The 17,765-nt window shown below is 52.3% G+C and overlaps 1 protein-coding gene across 4 annotated transcripts in view; it reads right to left on the bottom strand.

Annotated features, from left to right (window-relative positions):
- Positions 1 to 1,652: 1,652 nt before the first annotated feature.
- Positions 1,653 to 17,765, bottom strand: part of TMEM229B (transmembrane protein 229B) — a 41,368-nt gene continuing 25,255 nt past the window's right edge. The window contains exons 1-2 of one of the 4 annotated variants that reach the window (XM_070403688.1): positions 12,975 to 13,008; positions 1,653 to 5,226 (exon numbers count right to left, since the gene is read on the bottom strand). In XM_070403688.1, coding sequence (XP_070259789.1) covers positions 4,705 to 5,208 — 504 coding nt within the window. In that variant the 5' untranslated portion in view covers positions 5,209 to 5,226; positions 12,975 to 13,008 and the 3' untranslated portion in view covers positions 1,653 to 4,704. Of the gene's footprint in view, positions 5,230 to 12,826; positions 12,853 to 12,974; positions 13,009 to 17,765 lie in introns of those variants that run through there. The other 3 variants (XM_070403696.1, XM_070403676.1, XM_070403680.1) reach the window with 3 other exon arrangements.

Genomic DNA, 17,765 nt, shown 5'->3' with positions numbered 1-17,765 from the left:
AAAGAGTGATGTGGAAAATCAGGGTTGCAGCTGTTGTTAAAACTAAGCCCGGCTCCCTCTAACCTGCAGTACGATGAGTTGGTCACTTTTGCTGGACCTGTTTCCCTGCCCACAAAACAGCTGTCCCTGGGTTGCACCCTTCTGAGATAGGCACTCCCCAACAGGCAAGGCAAGGTTGTAGTCATTCATTCACTGTTATTAATTAGGCATCAGGCTTTTGCAAAGCTTGGGCAGATTTCATAAGATGCAGCCAAGGGCCTTGACCTTAGCTTTCCTAGAAAACTTCTAGTGTTGTCAGAAGGTGCCCCTGGATTGGGTGAAGGGAGTAAGGAAGGAAAGTATTAAGAAAGGAAGGCACCAGCTGAGTAGAGGACAGAAAGAGGGTCTTGAGCCCAGCTGGTGTGGCTCAGTGGTTGAGTGTCGATCCATGAACCAGAAGTTAATGGTTGATTTCCGGTCAGGGCACATGCCTGGGTTGTGGGCTTGGTCCCCAGTGAGGGGCGTGCAGGAGGCAGCTGATTGATGATTCTCACTCATCATTGATGTTTCTATCTCTCCCTTTCCCTTCCTCTCTAAAATAAATTTAAAAAAATTTTTTTTAAAGAAGGGTTTTGAGTGCCCTCAGCTTTCTTGTTCTGAGCCCCACCTCATGCCGCTTCTCTGAAGTTCCATAACGTGGACCATTTCATTATACTTGCCTCTGTCTTTCTATAGAAACCTGCTCTAAGGAATGGCCTTATAGTTTTATTTACACTAACATGTAAAGGACTGTTGGGGCTTCATACTTGCTCATTTTTAAAGGGGAGAAGCTTTCAGTCAAAGAAATAAATAGCTTCAGGTGAGTGGGCGGGGGGGGGGGGGCGGGTCGAGAGCTGTCCTGGTGATTCAGAAAGCACACTACACTGCCTACTCCAGCCAGCCAGCCAGGGTGCTACAGCCTAGCTGTGGCAGGGGTCGGTGCTGGAGTGGGAGGGTTCAAGCCATGGCTATTTAGTTGAACTGACTGAGCAAATCTGAACCCTCTCCCTGGAAGCAGGAAAGTGGTCAGGAGAATCCTGGGGGGAAGGGACAAAGGCCCCGTAGAGCAGAGGTACACGAAGGAGGGAGGGACCGCTCTCTGCAAAGGCACGTCTCTGGGAAGGCAGCGCTGCCAGGAGAGCGCAGAGTTCTGTGTCTTCAAAGTGTGACTGTTAGACAATGGAAAGTAGGGAGTCTAGCTTCCGGCTCTCTGAGGCATCCTCAGCCTCCTCCCTTGTGCCTTCCCACCCCCTGAGACATCCCAGGTCATGGCTGGCATGTTCGAGAGGAGCTCATCTCATGGGCAGATACAGCCAACCTGTAGCCACTCTGGATACACCCAGGACTCCCCATCTGTCCTGTATCCTGGGACCAATGTAAGGCCTGGGCCAGATTATGCTCCTGGTGGGCAGTCGGGGGTTAGGTGGAGAATTCGGGTTTCCAGAGAGGGTCAGACCAAAGACAGGGAAAAGGACTGGCTGGTAGTGCCACCTGCCCTCCCCCCAGGGCGGCCCCACCCAGCAGCCCTCTGGGTTCAGGATAGGGTGATGCCCGGGTGTGAAGGGGCTGGCTCCCGGCAGCCCTGGGGAAGGGCTCCAAAATAGAAGACGACAGACATGGGCCAGAGCCAGTCCTGGAACACAAACACCAGTATATTTTATGTGCATGGATGTGAAAAGAAAGACAGAGAGACTAACGGAGACAGAGCAGGCAATGGGCGCACAAACCAGTCGTGTGTCCTGCTGAGGAGCTGCCGCAGTTGGGAGACAGTCCCACCTGCCTCAGAGCCAGGACCTGCAGCTCCTCCAGGTCTGGGTGGCCTCAGGGTGGCAGGTGAGCTCCCTGCCTCACCCGTAGCTCCTCCAGCGCTGGGCCCCTGCATAGACATCTGCACAGCCCAGAGCTCCATAGATACAGGTTCTCACGAACTGACCCACTCAGGGCCTGCCTCTCCGGGAGACCCATGCAGAGGGCAAGGGACCAGGACAGAGGGACTCATGGCCACTCCCTAGGTATTATTGCTGAGAATAAGCATAGGCCATTGCGATGCCATTATGACTCACTGGCATCCGAGGGAACAGGGCACGAGGGACAGGACACCTAGCAGACACGGAAGCGGTCCAACCATGCGGGGCAGCACATGGCGATCTGTAACTCAGAGATGCTGCGATGTCCAGCGGAGAGACCCAGGACACCAGCGGTTCAGACACAGCAAGCCGACTCTCTCCGCCGGCACCCCCACTGCTCGGCAGGGCTGGGATTCCTCTAAACCTCGAGGCCCTGGGCACTAAGGAATTGGGGCCCTGAAGATACCAAATAAAAGAGTTGAGGTCTGGGCTATCCCCAGTGAGCTCTGACTGAGCCTGCCGATCCTGTGGCCAAGCCCTGGCTCGTTGCCTCCCTTTGCAGGGGGCCCCATGAAGCAGAAACACAATGCTCTGCACATTGCCAGGGAGGCAGGCTTGCTCCAGGACCTCCTGCCAAGGCATGTCTACAGGGCAACACCTGCAAAGGCCAGATCCAGTGGGCCATTCAAGGGCTTGGTCAGGCTGAGAACTGTGGAGGCCTTATGCTGGGAGACATCAACAAGCTGACCACCAGATGCCATCGTGGAAGGGGAGAGCGAAGGTGGGTGGTAGGGTCTAGGAGCCCACATGGGGGCCTGCAAGGGTGTTGGGGTCCAAGAGACTGACATAGCATGGAGTTGGAGGGGAGGACCAAGGAAGCGATTCCCGAGGGAACAGGGAAGCCAGGCAATGTTCTTCCTCTGGAACCCCCTGCAGCTGTAGACGGAGCACCATCTACCCCCACTGGCAGCCTGAAGCGCCTAGGAGCCCCAAAGCCCTAGAATTGGGGCCACAGGTAAACCAAAGCCAGGGCTGGCCCCAGCAGAATGTAGTTCATGCCTGGATGTGACGAGCCTACCCAGGACACGGAGGCTGGAAAACACCCTTCATCCCGTCCTGGACAAGGTCAAGTGCAGAGAGCAACCCTGCCAGAGTCTCCCCGCCCTTCTCCCAATCCTGGACACCACTCCTGCCCACACCCACCCGCCTGCCCTGACCTGGTGCTGTCTGCAGGATCTGGGTGGAGCAACACAGCAAGGAAGAGGAGATTCCCTCCACAGGTGGCATGATCACTTTTTAATGTTCTATAAAAAGGGAAAGGCTAATTTCTACCTAAGAGTTCTAGTGTGGTCAAGTAGAGCCCAAGTACCATGGGAAAGGCTGTGTTCTGATGGACCCTCCCCTTGGCAAGTGGGGGCAGAGCCGGAAGTGGGCTGGAGGGAGGTTCTCACCTGTCCACTGCCAGCAACGGACCTGTCATGGGCACCCAAGATGACAACGCCCATGAGCGTGGCAGGGTTAATACTGTTTGAGGAGCAAGCTCGCAGTGTCAGTCTTGCTGGGGAGGGTGGGGTGGGGTGGCCCTGAGGAGGTTTTGCTGCAGGGATGGGGCTATGGCAGATCCAGAACTGATCCCTTCCCACCAGATGGGAGGGTCTCCCTCACTCCTTCTCCATGATCCTGCTTCCCCACCCCCTAGAATGCCAGACTGCCCGACTGGACTGAAAATGAACCGTCAGGCGTGCCTTTACCGCCCTCCCCACGGCACCCCCCACACACACTGATTTGTCTCTGGGTCCCCACTGTGGATCTGTGGGGCCCATCTTGGCCCGACTGTGTGTTGTGGGTGTCATTCTCCGTTAGCTGGGCCACTGTGAAGAGGGGGCATGGATGGAGAAGAGCACCAGGGCACTGCCACAGCCTACCGGATTGGGGGAACAGTGGAGGGAAGGCTGCGGAGGGCTGGTGGGGTGTCTCAGGGTTCTATCTCTGGCAGCTGCTGTGTTGGCCGGGGAGTGGGAGTTGGGGGTTGGTGGGTGATTGACATGGATAAAGGGCTGATAGTGGTAAAGGCCTTAAAAAATAAGCGAGAAAGGGGGGAAACGCCACCAAAAGCACAGGGACTGAAACCTCGAAAAGCCCAAGGTTGGTGGGAATCCAGCACCAGGGGGCCCCCAGGAGGCCGAGAGAGCAGCGTGGGGCTCTGGGGGAAGGGATAGGAGCCAAGGGAAGGCCTCCCAGCCCTGCAGACTAGCACGGCTCCAAGCAGCTTCTGGCTGCCCAGTCTCTCAGCAGGCCCCCGGGGAGGTATTGGTTGCAAGCAAGCACCTGAATATTGCCTAACAGAACCAGCCAAAGGCCAACTAAACCAGGCGAGAAGGAACCAGGTGGCCGAGACAGCAGCCCTAAGCCTCCTCAGACCTGCCTCTCGCCTTTTGCCCATTTCTCAGAGTCCCGTAGCCAGGGCAGGGCCTGCTGCTTCCAAAGTCACCCGCACAGTCTAGTCCCTGTGAAGCCTCTGAGCTGGGGTGAGATCCACGGGCCAACCCCCAAGTCCCTTTGCTGCCTCGACAGCCCGCCCCCAACACCAGCCCACAGTGGAGGGATGGGGGCTGTGTGCACCCCGCAGGGCTGAGGCTGGGGCTGTGTGCACCCCGCAGGGCTGAGGCTGGGGCTGTGTGCACCCCGCAGGGCTGAGGCTGGGGCTGTGTGGCCCGGCAGGGCTGAGGCCAGGGTGAGGCAGGGCTTGTGCTGTACAGAAGGGGCAACTCCACCAGCTTCGTACTTTTCTCCACAGGGTCCATGAGAGACCCCAGCCCTTCCCCCACGAGTCCCCCACTCAGTTAGTTTTGATGTGGCCGTTGGCCAGGGCGAGGGGGCCTCCGGGCTCCCCCGGCTCAGCGTCCTTGTCGAAGCGCAGGCGGAGGGTGTTCCGGATGATGAACTGCTCCATGATGAGGGCCCCGCAGAACCAGGGCACGGCGTACTCCAGGGTGATGAGGCCCATGAAGTCAAAGTCGAACTGGGAGTAGTCCCAGGGGCAGGCGTTGAACTGGCGCAGGATGAAGCCGGTGGTGAACTCCCACAGGTAGGTCCAGAGCGTGTAGATGAGGCAGCGCACCAGCAGCGGGCAGCGGGCCCGCAGGCGCAGGTACATGCGCTCCACGATCAGGATGGAGGTGCCGTAGATGAAGAGCGCCCACACGCTCGTGACCCCCGGGAACTTCCAGTTAAAGTTCACCACGAACTCCCAGGCCGCCGTGAACATCACCTCGCAGAAGTAGCCGTGGATGGCGTACAGGTACCAGCGGGACAGCGCCGTCAAGGGCTCCACAGAAGCCATGGTGCCCACCGGAGCCAGCTGCTGGGACACAGAGGAGACAGGTGAGAGGGGGAAGGAGGGAGGGAGGCAGGGAGGGCTGAGCCTCTCCTGCTGCCTTCCCACCATCCAGTCCAGGTCTCTGATGCAACCAAGGCCGAGTGGATTTCAAACCTGCTTCTGCCTTTCTCTTTGGTTACCAACCATAATCTTGACCTTATTCCATGGTCATTACTTTATCCCATATTCCTTACCTGAGCCGTGGGCATGAGAAATGAAGAAAGCAAACTTCCCCACTGGCTTCCTCTGAGTAACTCTACTCAAATGCTTCTTTGAGGAAGGTGTCTGCTACCCTTCCTAGACTAGCTTTTTTGGATGTGGTCAGTGAGAGAGTCAGCTGGCTTGGTCCATCAATCACCCCCATTTCCAGGCTACGAGCTGGTTTCTCACCAGGCCCCCTGAGGTCCCCATCTCTTCCCTCACTTTTCCTCATGTTTCTGAGATCTTTCTAAGCAAGCCATCATATTCGTCTTTCATGCATGTGTGCTAACGTGTATATAACATTTACCATTTTAGTAATTTTTAAGTGTACAATTAAGTATACTGTTGTGCAACCACCGCTGCCATCTTTCTCCAGAACCTTTTCAACATCCCCAACTGAAACTCCATATCCATTAAACACGAATTCTCATCCCCTCCCCAGCCCATGGCAACCACCAGTCCACTCTCTGTCTCTATAAATTAGACTACTCTAGGCACCTCATTTAAATGGAATCATGTAATATCTGTCCTTTTGTGTCTGACTTATTTCACTTAGCAGAGTGTCTTCAAGGTTTATCCATATGATAGCATGTGTCAGAATTTCTTTCCCTTTTTAAGGCTGCATTGTGATCCATCTATCTAGATATATCACATTTTGTTTATTCATTTATCCATTAACGGGTTGCTCCTACCTTTGGCTATTGTGAATAATGCTGCTCGAGTCCCTGCTTCCAACTCTTTTGGGGATATACTCAGAAGTGGAATGGCTGGATCACCTGGTAATTCTATTTTTATTTTTTTGAAGATGGCCTTGCTGTTTTCCACAGTGGCTGTGCCGTTTTTACATTCTCACCAGCCACGCACCAGGGTTCCAGTTTCTCTATATCCTTGCCAGCACTTGTTATTTTCTGGTTTTCTGAGGATGGCCATCCTAATGGATATGAAGTGGTAGCTCCTTGTGGTCACATTTGTCCTTAACTGCTCCCTTAAGCAGGGTTTTGGTGTTTAGTTTCGATAGTGAAAGGAAACCAGTGAGCTGACAGAGGCGAGAATCTTCCCTCCACTTCTCTTCCCCTCCCCCTCCTTTCTCTGAAGGCCCAGTCCTCAGGCCTCTCTGCTTTCTCCTCACCCTTCCCCAGCAGCTGTCTAGACCACTCATTGGCCCTTTATCAAATGCCACCCTATTTACTATTTTAGGCACATGCCCTTTTGATCCAAGTAGGCTGTGTACTCCTTGAGGGCAGCAAATGTTTCCGGTCTTCTCTTCCGCAGCCATGGCACAGGCCTCTCCCGAACAGGCATTCTCTAAATGACACGTGTTGTTTGTGGGGATGGTGGGATGGGGGGGTCCAGGGCTGCATCGAGGACAGGAAGACAGAGTATGGGATCATGAATCCCAGCAGGGCCAGCTGCCAGTGGACACCAGGCTTGGCATTGCTGTCAATCCCCTCTCCAAGGTGGGAGAGGGGTCAGAGGTTAACAAGATGACATCTGCAGTCTGCCCACCTGTCTAGGAACTCCAGTCTCATCTTTCAGCAGCCTAGTCACAAAATGCACACCTTTATGCATTGCTTTATGGTCTTCCAAGCACTTTCATTCATATTTGTCATTGGTTTTTACACAATTAAGATTAATGTGGCCCTACCCGGTTTGGCTCAGTGGATAGAGCCATGGATTGATGGGTCTCGGGTTGGATTCTGGTCAAAGGCACATACCTTGAGTGCAGGCTTGATCCCTGGCCCTGGTTGGGGCACGTGCAGGAGGCAACCAATGGATGTTTCTGTCTCTCCCTGCCCCTTCCACGCTCTCTAAAAATCAATGGGGAAAAAATATCCTCGGGTGAGGATTATCAACAACCAAAGAAGATTCATGTGAAGGGCAGGTAGTTTTACTCCCACTTTTTTTTTAAATCCTCACTGGAGGAAGATATGCTTTTCATTGATTTTAGAGATAGGAAGAGAGAGGAGAGAGAGAGAGAGAGAGAGGCATTGATGTGAGAGAGAAACATCAATCAGTTGCCTCCTATACGCACCTGGACCAGGGCTAGAACCCACAACCTGGGTATGTGCCCTGACCAGGAATGGAACCCACCACCTTTTGGTGTACAGGATGACGCTCCAACCAACTGAGCCACATCAGCCAGGGCTTTACTCCTGTTTTTTAAGAGAGATAGTTGGGGCTCAGTGAGGTCATTTGCCCATATCCCAGGGCCCGTGAATGCAAGAGCTGAGACTGGCATCTGTATCTCTTGACTTTAAAACGCATCCCACTACAAACTACTCTCCATCTCCCAGACATGAGTGCCTAGTGTCACTCCCCTGTTCAAAAACCTTCAATGGCTCCCTATTTCCTAATGAAACCCTACACCAAGCATGTCAAACATGCAGCCCACAGGCCGCACATGGCCCACAACGAATATTTTTGTGGCCCAGCCAATACAGTGGTATGCATGAAACATTTTAATAACAATTTCGTAACTTAATTTTTACAATATCCTGTTATATGTAATCCTATATAATAAAGAGGGAATATGCTAATTGACCCTCATGCTGCCACAAAGATGTCAGCACCCACAGCCAATAAGGAGGGAATATGCTAATTGATTGCCACGCCCTCAAAGATGGCGGCACCCAGCCCCCTCAGCCCCACTGGGGCGGCAGTCGTGAGGCAAGGCTGGGCCTGCCCCCAAGTGGGCCCGGCCACTCAGCACGCCTGCCTCCGGAGTCCCCCAGTCCGCTCAGCCCCCCAGCCTCCCAGGGCCAGCCCAAGGTGCCGGCAAGCCTGATGTTGGCTGCCCAGCCGCCCAGGGCTGCCCAGGGCACAGGTAACCAGAGCCGCCCGAAGCTTGCACTGCTGGCAGTGGCAGCAGCAGAGGTGTGATGGGGGCATCGCCTTCCCCTGATCGCTGGGTCGCCTCCTGCCCTTGAGGCTCCTGGACTGTGAGAGGGGGTAGGCCAGGCTGAGAGACCCCCGCCTCCAGTGCATGAATTTTCATGCACCGGGCCTCTAGCTATTAATAATGAACTACAACATTCGCTAATGACTGATTACTATAATAGTGTTGCATTCATTTCCCTTTATGCGCCTTACACGCAGGGGCACCATTTCTCTCCACTAATACTAGCAGCGAATATTTTAGCAGCTGACTGCCACATCATTAGTCTTGGACTGACTTGTTTGGTGTGCGCAACAGGAAATATTTCCCTTTCGGAGAACAAGAAAAATAGGTTTATTTGTGTTACCGTTATTTCTTTCTTTTTTTTTTTTTTTAAATATATTTTATTGATTTTTTACAGAGAGGAAGGGAGAGAGATAGATAGTTAGAAACATCGATGGGAGAGAAACATCGATCAGCTGCCTCCTGCACATCTCCTACTGGGGATGTGCCCGCAACCCAGGTACATGCCCTTGACCGGAATCGAACCTGGGACCTTTCAGTCCGCAGGCCGACGCTCTATCCACTGAGCCAAACCGGTTTCGGCCTGTGTTACCGTTATTAATTTGTGCAGTTATTCAGTGTCTGGTAAGTTCAAGAAAAAATATTAATTTTTCTTAAAATGTCCTATTATTTTATATTAACAATCACTCATTTATTACAGCCCTTTGTATTCAGCATGTCTTATCAAAATAAACCTATGTTTCTATGAAAACTGAAGCTTTTGTTTTTTTTGTGGCTCACATAAACTTAAACCTTGTTTATTTGGCCCGTGTTAGCCCTTGAGTTTGACATGCTTGCCCTACACCATCCTTGGCCTGGCATTCAAGGCTCTCCATGCTGTCACTCTAATCTACTTCTTCAGCCTTACTCTCAGAGTCCAGCTCTCTCTGTTTTACCTCCATGCCTCCGCAAACCCTGTCCATGGTGTTGGTGTGCCTTTCTCCTCTCACCTGCACAGGCACAAACCCAGCTTACAGGTTACCTTTAGAACAAAATCTTTTTCATCCTCCCAGACACAAGTCCTCTCTTTTTCCTCTGAATATCCACAACACTTAATTCTGTCTCTCTTTGGTACATCTGATTTTCAGGTTGTTTTTAATATGTTTTTATTTATTTTAGAGAGAGAGGAAGGGAGAGGGGTGGAGAGATAGAAGCATCACCGATTGGCTGCCTCCTGCACACCCCCTACTGGGGATTGAGCCCACAACCCAGGCATGTGCCCTGAGCGGGAATTGAATGGGGCACCTCTTGGTTCATGGGTCCATGTTCAACCACTGACCCACACTGGCCGAGCTGATTTTTTGTTTTATCATGTTGATAACTTGCAGTCCCCAGCCAGACATCTTTCCTGTGTTCTGCTCCTACATATCCCACTCATTCCTGGATACGTCCACTTAAATGTCCCATAGGCACCTCCAGTTCCTTTCCTAAATCAAACTCATTATCTTTTCCCCAAAACCTGTTATCCTCCTACGACCCATCCTGATTACTGGTACCACCATGCACCCAGTTAGCAGCCGGAAGTCCTGGCGTCATTCTAGCTCCCTTTGCCACATCCCCATTCTCACATGAGCTCCCTGCGAGTAAGGACCTTGTTCATCACTGTATCTCCCGTGCCTAGATAGTGCCTGGCACACAGTAAGCATTCCACACAAGAACAAAGACATTTCTTATCATTTAGCAACCATCACATAACAAATCATCCCAAAACTCAGTGGCTTAAATCTACTCTCATGTAAATCTGCAGCTCACGTATCCATGGGTTGGCAGATCTTGGGACTCAAGACTTCCATCGTAAGACTGCGAGTCCTCTGGAGGCTCGGTCCTGTTTGGCTGGGGTGACTCTCTTATACTCGTCTCTCATCCTCCTCCTGGGCCCAGGAGACTAGCCCCAGCATGTTCTTCTCAGGACAAGCGCGAAGGCACAGGAGCAATAAGCCCAATGGCACCAGCGCTTTTCAAGACTTTGGTTAAGCCCAGCCCATGTGGCTCAGTGGTTGAGCGTCAACCCAAGAACCAGGAATGTAAAGATCCAAGGTAGAATCGATTGAGCTCACAACCCAGTTGATTCTCGGTCAAGGCACATGGCCGGGTTGCAGGATCAATCCCCAGTAGGGCGTGTGCAGGAGACAGCCGATCAATGATTCTCTCTCATCATTGATGACTCTATCTCTCTCTCCTCTCCCTTCCTCTCTCTGAAATTAATTTTAAAAAACAGTCTATTGAAAAAGAGATACTAATTAAAAAAAAAAAAAGACTGGCCCTAGCCCAGTGGTTCTCAACCTTGGCTGCACATTAAAATCACCTGGGAATCTTTTTAAACTCCTGATCCGAAATCAGGATTTTAAAAAGATTCCCAGGTGATTCAAATGTGCAGCCAAGGTTGAGAACCACTGCCCTAGCCGATTTGGCTCAGTGGATAGAGTGTCTGCCTGCGGACTGAAGGGTCCCAGGTTCCATTCCAGTCAAGGGCACATGCCCGGGTTTCGGGCTCGACCCCCAGTCGAGGGCGTGCAAGAGGCAGCCGATCGACGATTCTCTCTCATCACTGATGTTTCTACCTGTCTTTCCCTCTCCCTTCCTCTCTGAAATCAATAAAAATATATTAAATAAATAAATACTGGTTAAGTCACGCCCACTAACATCTTGTTGGTCAACACCAATCACATGGCAAAGCACCAAGTCAGCTATTAACGCCTGTCCTTTCCACCTCTTACACATCTCTGAAACCCATCTTCTGCTCTTCATTCCGCTTTCTCATTGCTGCTGCTCTGGTTCAAGCCTTTGTCACCTCTCACCTGGATGACTCCAATCATCTCCTCGCCTCCTTTCCAATTCACTCAGCACACGATGAAAGAGTGTGTACAAACAGCAGTCTTTCCAAAATGCAAATCCAATGTTTATCCCCATTTAACCATTAGTGCAGGGGTCCTCAAACTACGGCCTGCAGGCCACATGCAAATACAAATATTGTATTTGTTCCCGTTTTGTTTTTTTACTTCAAAATAAGATATGTGCAGTGTGCATAGGAATTTGTTCACAGTTTGTTTTTTTAAACTATAGTCCGGCCCTCCAACGGTCTGAGGGACAGTGAACTGGCCCCCTGTTTAAAAAGTTTGAGGACCCCTGCATTAGTGGATCTTTAACGTAAGGCCCAAACCCCTGGGGATGGCTGGCAAAGTCCTTAGTGACCTCCCGCTTTGCCTCAGATTCTGTCTCAGTCTTTACATGGCTGTTTTTGCTACCTGGGGTGCCCTTCCCACCTGCAACCACTACCCCCACCCCCACCACAGCCTGCGAATCATAATCCTTCAAGATCCAGCTCCTCCGGGAAGACTTCCCTAAGCGCCTCCAACACCAGAGCTGCCCACTGCCCTGCTGTCCCCTCTGCAGCAGGTCGCGTCTGTGACGACACTTCACATTCAGCGTTGCCAGACGCGCCTGGAGCCGGCACTAGTAGCCGCTTGATGAATGTTTGTTTCCTACAATGTTAAGAGAAAAAGCCAGATTCAAAATTGAATAGTTAATATAATTTTGATTTGGCAAAGGCATACACACGTGTAAATATACAAAGAATTTCACCACAATCACCTCTGGATGGTGAGTGATATAAGTGACCCTTGCTTCCTTCTTTGTAGTTTTCTGTACAGACTAAAAAATATTTCCAACAAAAATGCATAACTTTTATAAAAACACATTTTATCTTAAAAATCGTTACATGAATATGTATTACTCATCTTTGTGCCGTGTATGGAGAAAACGCTCAATAAATCTGCCAGGCACATGAACCTAGGAAACCTGAACGCACGTGAAGTTAACACAGGTTCTTCCCTCCTGAGCCATCCCGACAACACACCGTGACTCAGGTTTGAATCAGGTGTGGTGGTTAAGCGCAGGATTTCTGCATCCTCCCCGCCTGGGTTTGCCTCCTGGCTGACACCCTTCACCTGCAGGATCTTACATGACTTCCCCCTGCCTCAGTTTCCCTATAGGTAACATGAAGATAATAAGAGGAACTATCCCTGAGGGTTACTGAGTGGATGAATGAGCGAACATACTACTAAGAATACAGCCAACACTCAAGAAAGGGTGGCTATCGTCTCTGGCACAGAGCCAGGCTTGCTGGTCAGCTTCTCCTACTTCGAGTGCCCCTTTCCCCCTGAGACAGGGTCATTCAGCCCCGGCCCTCACTCGCAGCCAGGCAGCCTCCTTTGCCAAGCAGGACAGGCCTTTATCTCCACCCAGAGCACCAACCTGGCAGTCAAATACCCCTGTGAAAACAACCACACAAACAGCCAGAGCACATTCCGCCAGGACCAGTGCTCGGAAGGCCAGGCTGGAGAAAGGGGCACAGCTTCTCACACCCTCGTTTTAACCTGAGCTCCCAACAGACCACTGTCTCCCGCCCCACTCGTGCCTCTGAACTCGGGTCTGTCCACCGACCTGCACTTGAACCCCAGGCTCCTCCATCCCACAGGATCCGGGAAGGGGCTTCCTACTCAGCCAAGCACACAACTCCGTTCATCGCTCAAGTCGGCTCCCACCTGGATGCTGATTTTTAAATCCTGCTCGCTTTGCCGGTTGGCCTCACCTTTTGGGACGGCCAAGAATGCGCTCCCGGTCGGTAACAAACCAGAGGCTCCAGTGGCCCCCGGATCAGGCGACTTGGAAGCCTTACAAGCAGAAGCAAGAATAAAGAGAGAGCTGTCACAGGGAGGGAGAGGGCAAGCCGCTGAACAGAAGAGAGGACGAGCAAGAGAATGGGGTGCCAGAGGCCTGGGTTCTGTTCCTGGGATCTTCTGTGCCTGAAAGAACGGGGGTACTTGGAGGGAAGCATATCTAAGCAAGGCCAGACCGCATCTGAGGTGTCGTGCCAGAGAACTCGCCTGGTGCATGCAAGATAAATGGGAGAACCCGGAAGTCCTGGCTGGGGCCAGGAGATGGGGGTGAAGACAGGGAACCTCGAGGTAAGACAGTGTCGCCAGCTGGGATGGGACAGACACTCTGGTAGGACAGACACTAAGGTTAGAGGCAGGCAGTGTCTCGGGGGGATTTTCAGAACTCCACTCCCCAAACCCATGTCTAATAACCACAGGTGCCGTTGCTTCCACTGAGCTCACCCACCCTCGGCTAGGTCCAACAGGTACCTATCCCTGCCTGGCCTCCACCCACCTGAGCCTTTGCCCTGGCCCCTTCCCGTACCTCCTCGCTCGGCCCTGGGACCGGAGCCCTGGGAAGAAACGGATCCGGAAGAGCCCGCAGCGCACTGAGCACGCTGGATGCTGGCCGCTTTCTCCTGGTGACAAACACACCATCCTGAGAACCAGGACACAAAAATGGAACAGCCCGGACAAGAACGTTTAGGGTGGAGTAAAGAGGAGAGTGTGGGCCAGACTGAAGGCAGGAAAAAAAGTGTGGACAGTCTCACAAGAGGGATTTGGGGGAACAGCACTCGAGTAAGTACAAGTGTCGATGAAACTCCTCAAACCTGTTGGTCAATGGGGCTGGGAACACGGCGTTCCAGCAAAGGGCCAGGACTCAAGGACTTTCCCGGCAGCACACGGCTCCTCCAAGGACGGGTGACGGGAGGGGATAGGGCTGCCTCCAGAGCCCTGCTCCCGAGGACTGTCTCCCCGCTGCTCTCAGGGCCTGCTGAGCTATTCCTCAGGGCGCCGGAGAGCAGAGCCAGTAGTTGAGAGGAGCGAAGAGAATGCATAAAAGCCCAAGGCAGGCTGGAAGCAAAACCAGATGAGATGACTGTCCTCGGTTTTGCCAAAAACTCCCATCTTGTTCCAGGAAGCTGAGGTGCCACACACAATGACTTAAGGTCCAAAGGAGCACCTTGTTAGAAAACTGGGCTTCTCCTCCATGTAGCCAGGCCAAGTAAGCCTTCCTCTTTCACCCCATCCACTTCCCAAATTTCACTCCCCATCCCCAGGTACACAAATCACTACAGTTTTATGCTCTGGGGAGATGCGGAGGGGCTCAGCCCTGAGGGCAAGAGCGTGGGGGTGGGTAGTGAGTGACTGTGAGCCCAGGCCCCTGACAGAGCCTGTACTGCAGGTGAGTGGGATCCATGAGCTGCCCTTGCATCTGGGCATCTGGGTGCATCTTGAGCTTCCCCTGTGGTTATCAAGTTGTGGGGAGGGGACAACATGAGCTTGCTTCCGGACCAGAAGGGAAGCAAGTGGGGAAAAACACCTGTGGTCACTGGCTGGCCCAGATGCCAGAGTTCCACCTCTCTTGCTGTGGGCATCCCCTAGGAAAGTCCCCTGGGAAGGTCCTCCCTCCACCTCTCAGTCACAATCTTCTATGTATATAAAAGGCTAATATGCAAAGTGTCCCCATGGGAGTTCGACCGGAGTTCTATCACTCGCTATGACACGCGCTGAGCACCAGAGGCCGGTGCGGAATGAAGAAAGGCCCCAGCCGGCGGCCAGCAGCTGGCAGCCAGGGAAGGGAGGCCATGGCCAGCAGCTGGAAGGCCCCAATCAACCCTGATCGCCAGTCAGGCCTAGGAAACCTACCCTGTGCATGAATTTCGTGCACCAGGCCTCTAGTAATATTAATAATCAGGCATCTTCTCAGCACTTTCCATGTATTAACTCTGATATTCTTCAAGCCCATTTTACAGATGGGGAAATTGAGGCAGAGAAAGACTAAATAATTAGCCTAAGTTCTTACAGCTGTGCAAGGCAGAGGTGGGACTCGAGCCCAGCTCCAGAGCCTTTAGTCCCCCCAGCATACTGCAGTGCTCGAAGCTGACTACAGGCTCCTCTGAGGGCACTACCATTTTCCGAGTTTCTGCTTCTGGAAAGCTGGATGGTATATGGAGAGACACCAGGAAACAAGAAGGATATAAGATTTAAGGTAGATCATTAGTGAAGCTCAGAACGGGTGTTGGAGCTACCAAGGCTTTCAGACTGTTGTGGGGGGCCATGTTCTGTTCTGAGGCCAAGGTCTGGCAGGATCTGCACAAAGGTCCTCCAGGGTCACAAGCTGACCCTCTCAGGACCAGGGCAGCCACCTCTCAGGGCCTCAAGGCATGTGCCATTCAAAGATCCCCTACCAGGACACGCATTACCTGCAGCCTCCCCAACTGCCAGCTGCCCCGACACTGCTGGGAATCTCAGATGGCCCAGCCCTGCCCACCAGGAGCAGTGGCCAACGCGCAGGCTGGCCAGAGAAGCCCTGTGCCTGGACCAACAGCAGCCAGAGTGTCAGGGGCAACCGTTCCACACAGGCCAGCAAGCAGGGGAGGGTCTCAGATGCTAAGCAAATCCCAGCAGGCAGGCGCAGGGGGGAAGTGGGCTTGAGGGACCGTCAGCCCTGACACAGAGGTTCTACAGGGCTCAAGCAACAAAGGGCACTCGCGGATGGGCCTGTAGGTTGGGCACCCTGTGCATGGCCGACAAGGCTCTCCCAAACCTCATGTGGCTGCCTCCCTGTTGTCATTTAGGTCTAAGGTCAACGGTCACCCCTCAGACCTCTGATCTCTGATCCAAAACCGCCTCCCTGTCACTCACATCACCCCATTTCATTTTCTTCACAGCACTCTCACATTCTGATATTTTGCTACTTGTTCATTGTCTTACCCCCTCTCCCACCTAGTTAGAGAAAAAGCTCCATCAGGATAGGGGCTCTGTCCAGTGCCTAGGACAGTGCCTGGCAACAAGACCCACTACTGCCTATGGAATGAATGAATGAATGAATGAATGGGCCCAAGCAGGCACAGCCCCTTAAACACTGATGAGGGCAGATATAAACAGCTAGCCAGCTTAACCTTTCTATTCTCCTCTTTCTCCTGTTTTTTAAAATTTCAATTCTATCATTTTAAAATATCTTTTTTATTTTTTTCTGATTACAAAAGTAACATGTTCACATTTGAAATTTAAACATTACAGAAAGGAATGGCTTAGAAAGCAAAGTCCCCCATCACCCCACATCATAGAGAAAGTCACCATTAATGGTGGGTTGTGTACTCATCCACATTAAAGTTTGTTTTAAGAGAAAATCCAGGCATCTTAGGAAGAAAAGGCATTCACAATTCCACCAAAGTAGCAGCCATTATCATTTCCTCTTTGCAATCTTTTCTCACAAGTTTATTTTACAAGTTACCCGAATGTACTTGTTCTGTAACCTGATATTAGCACTTACTATATCATAACTGTTTTTCCAAATTGGTGTGTTGCCTATGTGCTCATTATTATAATGGCTGTGTAATATTCCACAAGTAGAAAACTATAATTTGCTTAACACAGATGTTCAACAAAGGGAGAACAACTGTTTCCCATTTCCACTGTTACCCCGACCACAGGAAACATCTTGTTTTATGCCTGTAACAAAATAATTCAGCCCCTTTCTTCTCGGGACTATCTGTTAGTGAGTAATTCCAGAAGTGGGCTCACTGGACAGAGGGCACCACCGTTTTAAGGCTGGTGATGCAGACTGCTCTGGGGAAGTCTGTGTTATGTGGGTAAGAGGTCTCCTGACTGAGTCACCGCATTCCCACAGCGGCCTCCATGGGCCTCTCTCCACCCCCACGCCACTCCCACGGTCCAGGCACACTCACAACACGCCGGCCACAAAGCAACCCAAGAGCACGCTTCCTAAGAGACCCTCCTAGCACAAACTGACTTTGCAAGCCCCAACTCAGTGAACACAGATTCTAGCCCTGAGTACACTCTCAGCTGGCAGTAGAGTCAAGCTCCACCTAAAGCTGAGAAATACCTGGTTACTCTCTTCCGTCCTGCAAGCTCCTCCGTGGAACCGAAGGCTCCGGCTCCCATGGACCAGCCCAGCTGCTCCTGAACGCTTGTCCAGTCAGGTGTGCAAAAGCACCCCCCCTCCCTGCCCTGCCTTCCAGGGGGGCTCTCTGCCTGCTGGTCCCACACACAGAACAGCCTTCAGGCCTCTGGGGCTTGGAAATGCTGACAATGGTCATATTTAAAAGCATCATCCAGGAAAAGCCAGAGGCCAAGGCTGGGAAGAGAGGCCACGTGAGGACAGGCGATGCTCCGTAGTTGGGGGGCCTCTCTCCCTACACGAAGCTCATCTGGACCGACGAGGAGACACAGGGTAATAGGACAAAAGCAGTAGACGCCCCGATGGCCAGTTTTATGGCAGCTCAGGTGCCACAAATCCCTCACCTCCCAGTGCCCCCGATGCTCTACCCGAGTCACAGAAACTGACCGTGGCATCTGGGCAGAGTCCAAGTCCCAGGGGAGGCACAGTTCCTATTGAAAGAAGTGGAGCCCAAGGCTCAAAGCATCCGTGAGCCTACAGACAAGGAGGGTTTGGGAAGATGCGTCTCCTGGGTGCTGGGTGTCTCATGCCACTCACGTCGCCTGAGTCTGGCCTCATTTTTAGAGGCCATGACTCC

Source organism: Myotis yumanensis, unplaced genomic scaffold (assembly GCF_028538775.1).
Source record: "Myotis yumanensis isolate MYYU_CA2020_CCGP unplaced genomic scaffold, mMyoYum1.0.hap1 SCAF_1, whole genome shotgun sequence".
Classification (NCBI taxonomy): domain Eukaryota; kingdom Metazoa; phylum Chordata; class Mammalia; order Chiroptera; family Vespertilionidae; genus Myotis; species Myotis yumanensis.
The sequence above is the reverse complement of the archived record's forward strand: the minus strand, read 5'-3'. Positions and strand labels throughout refer to the sequence as shown.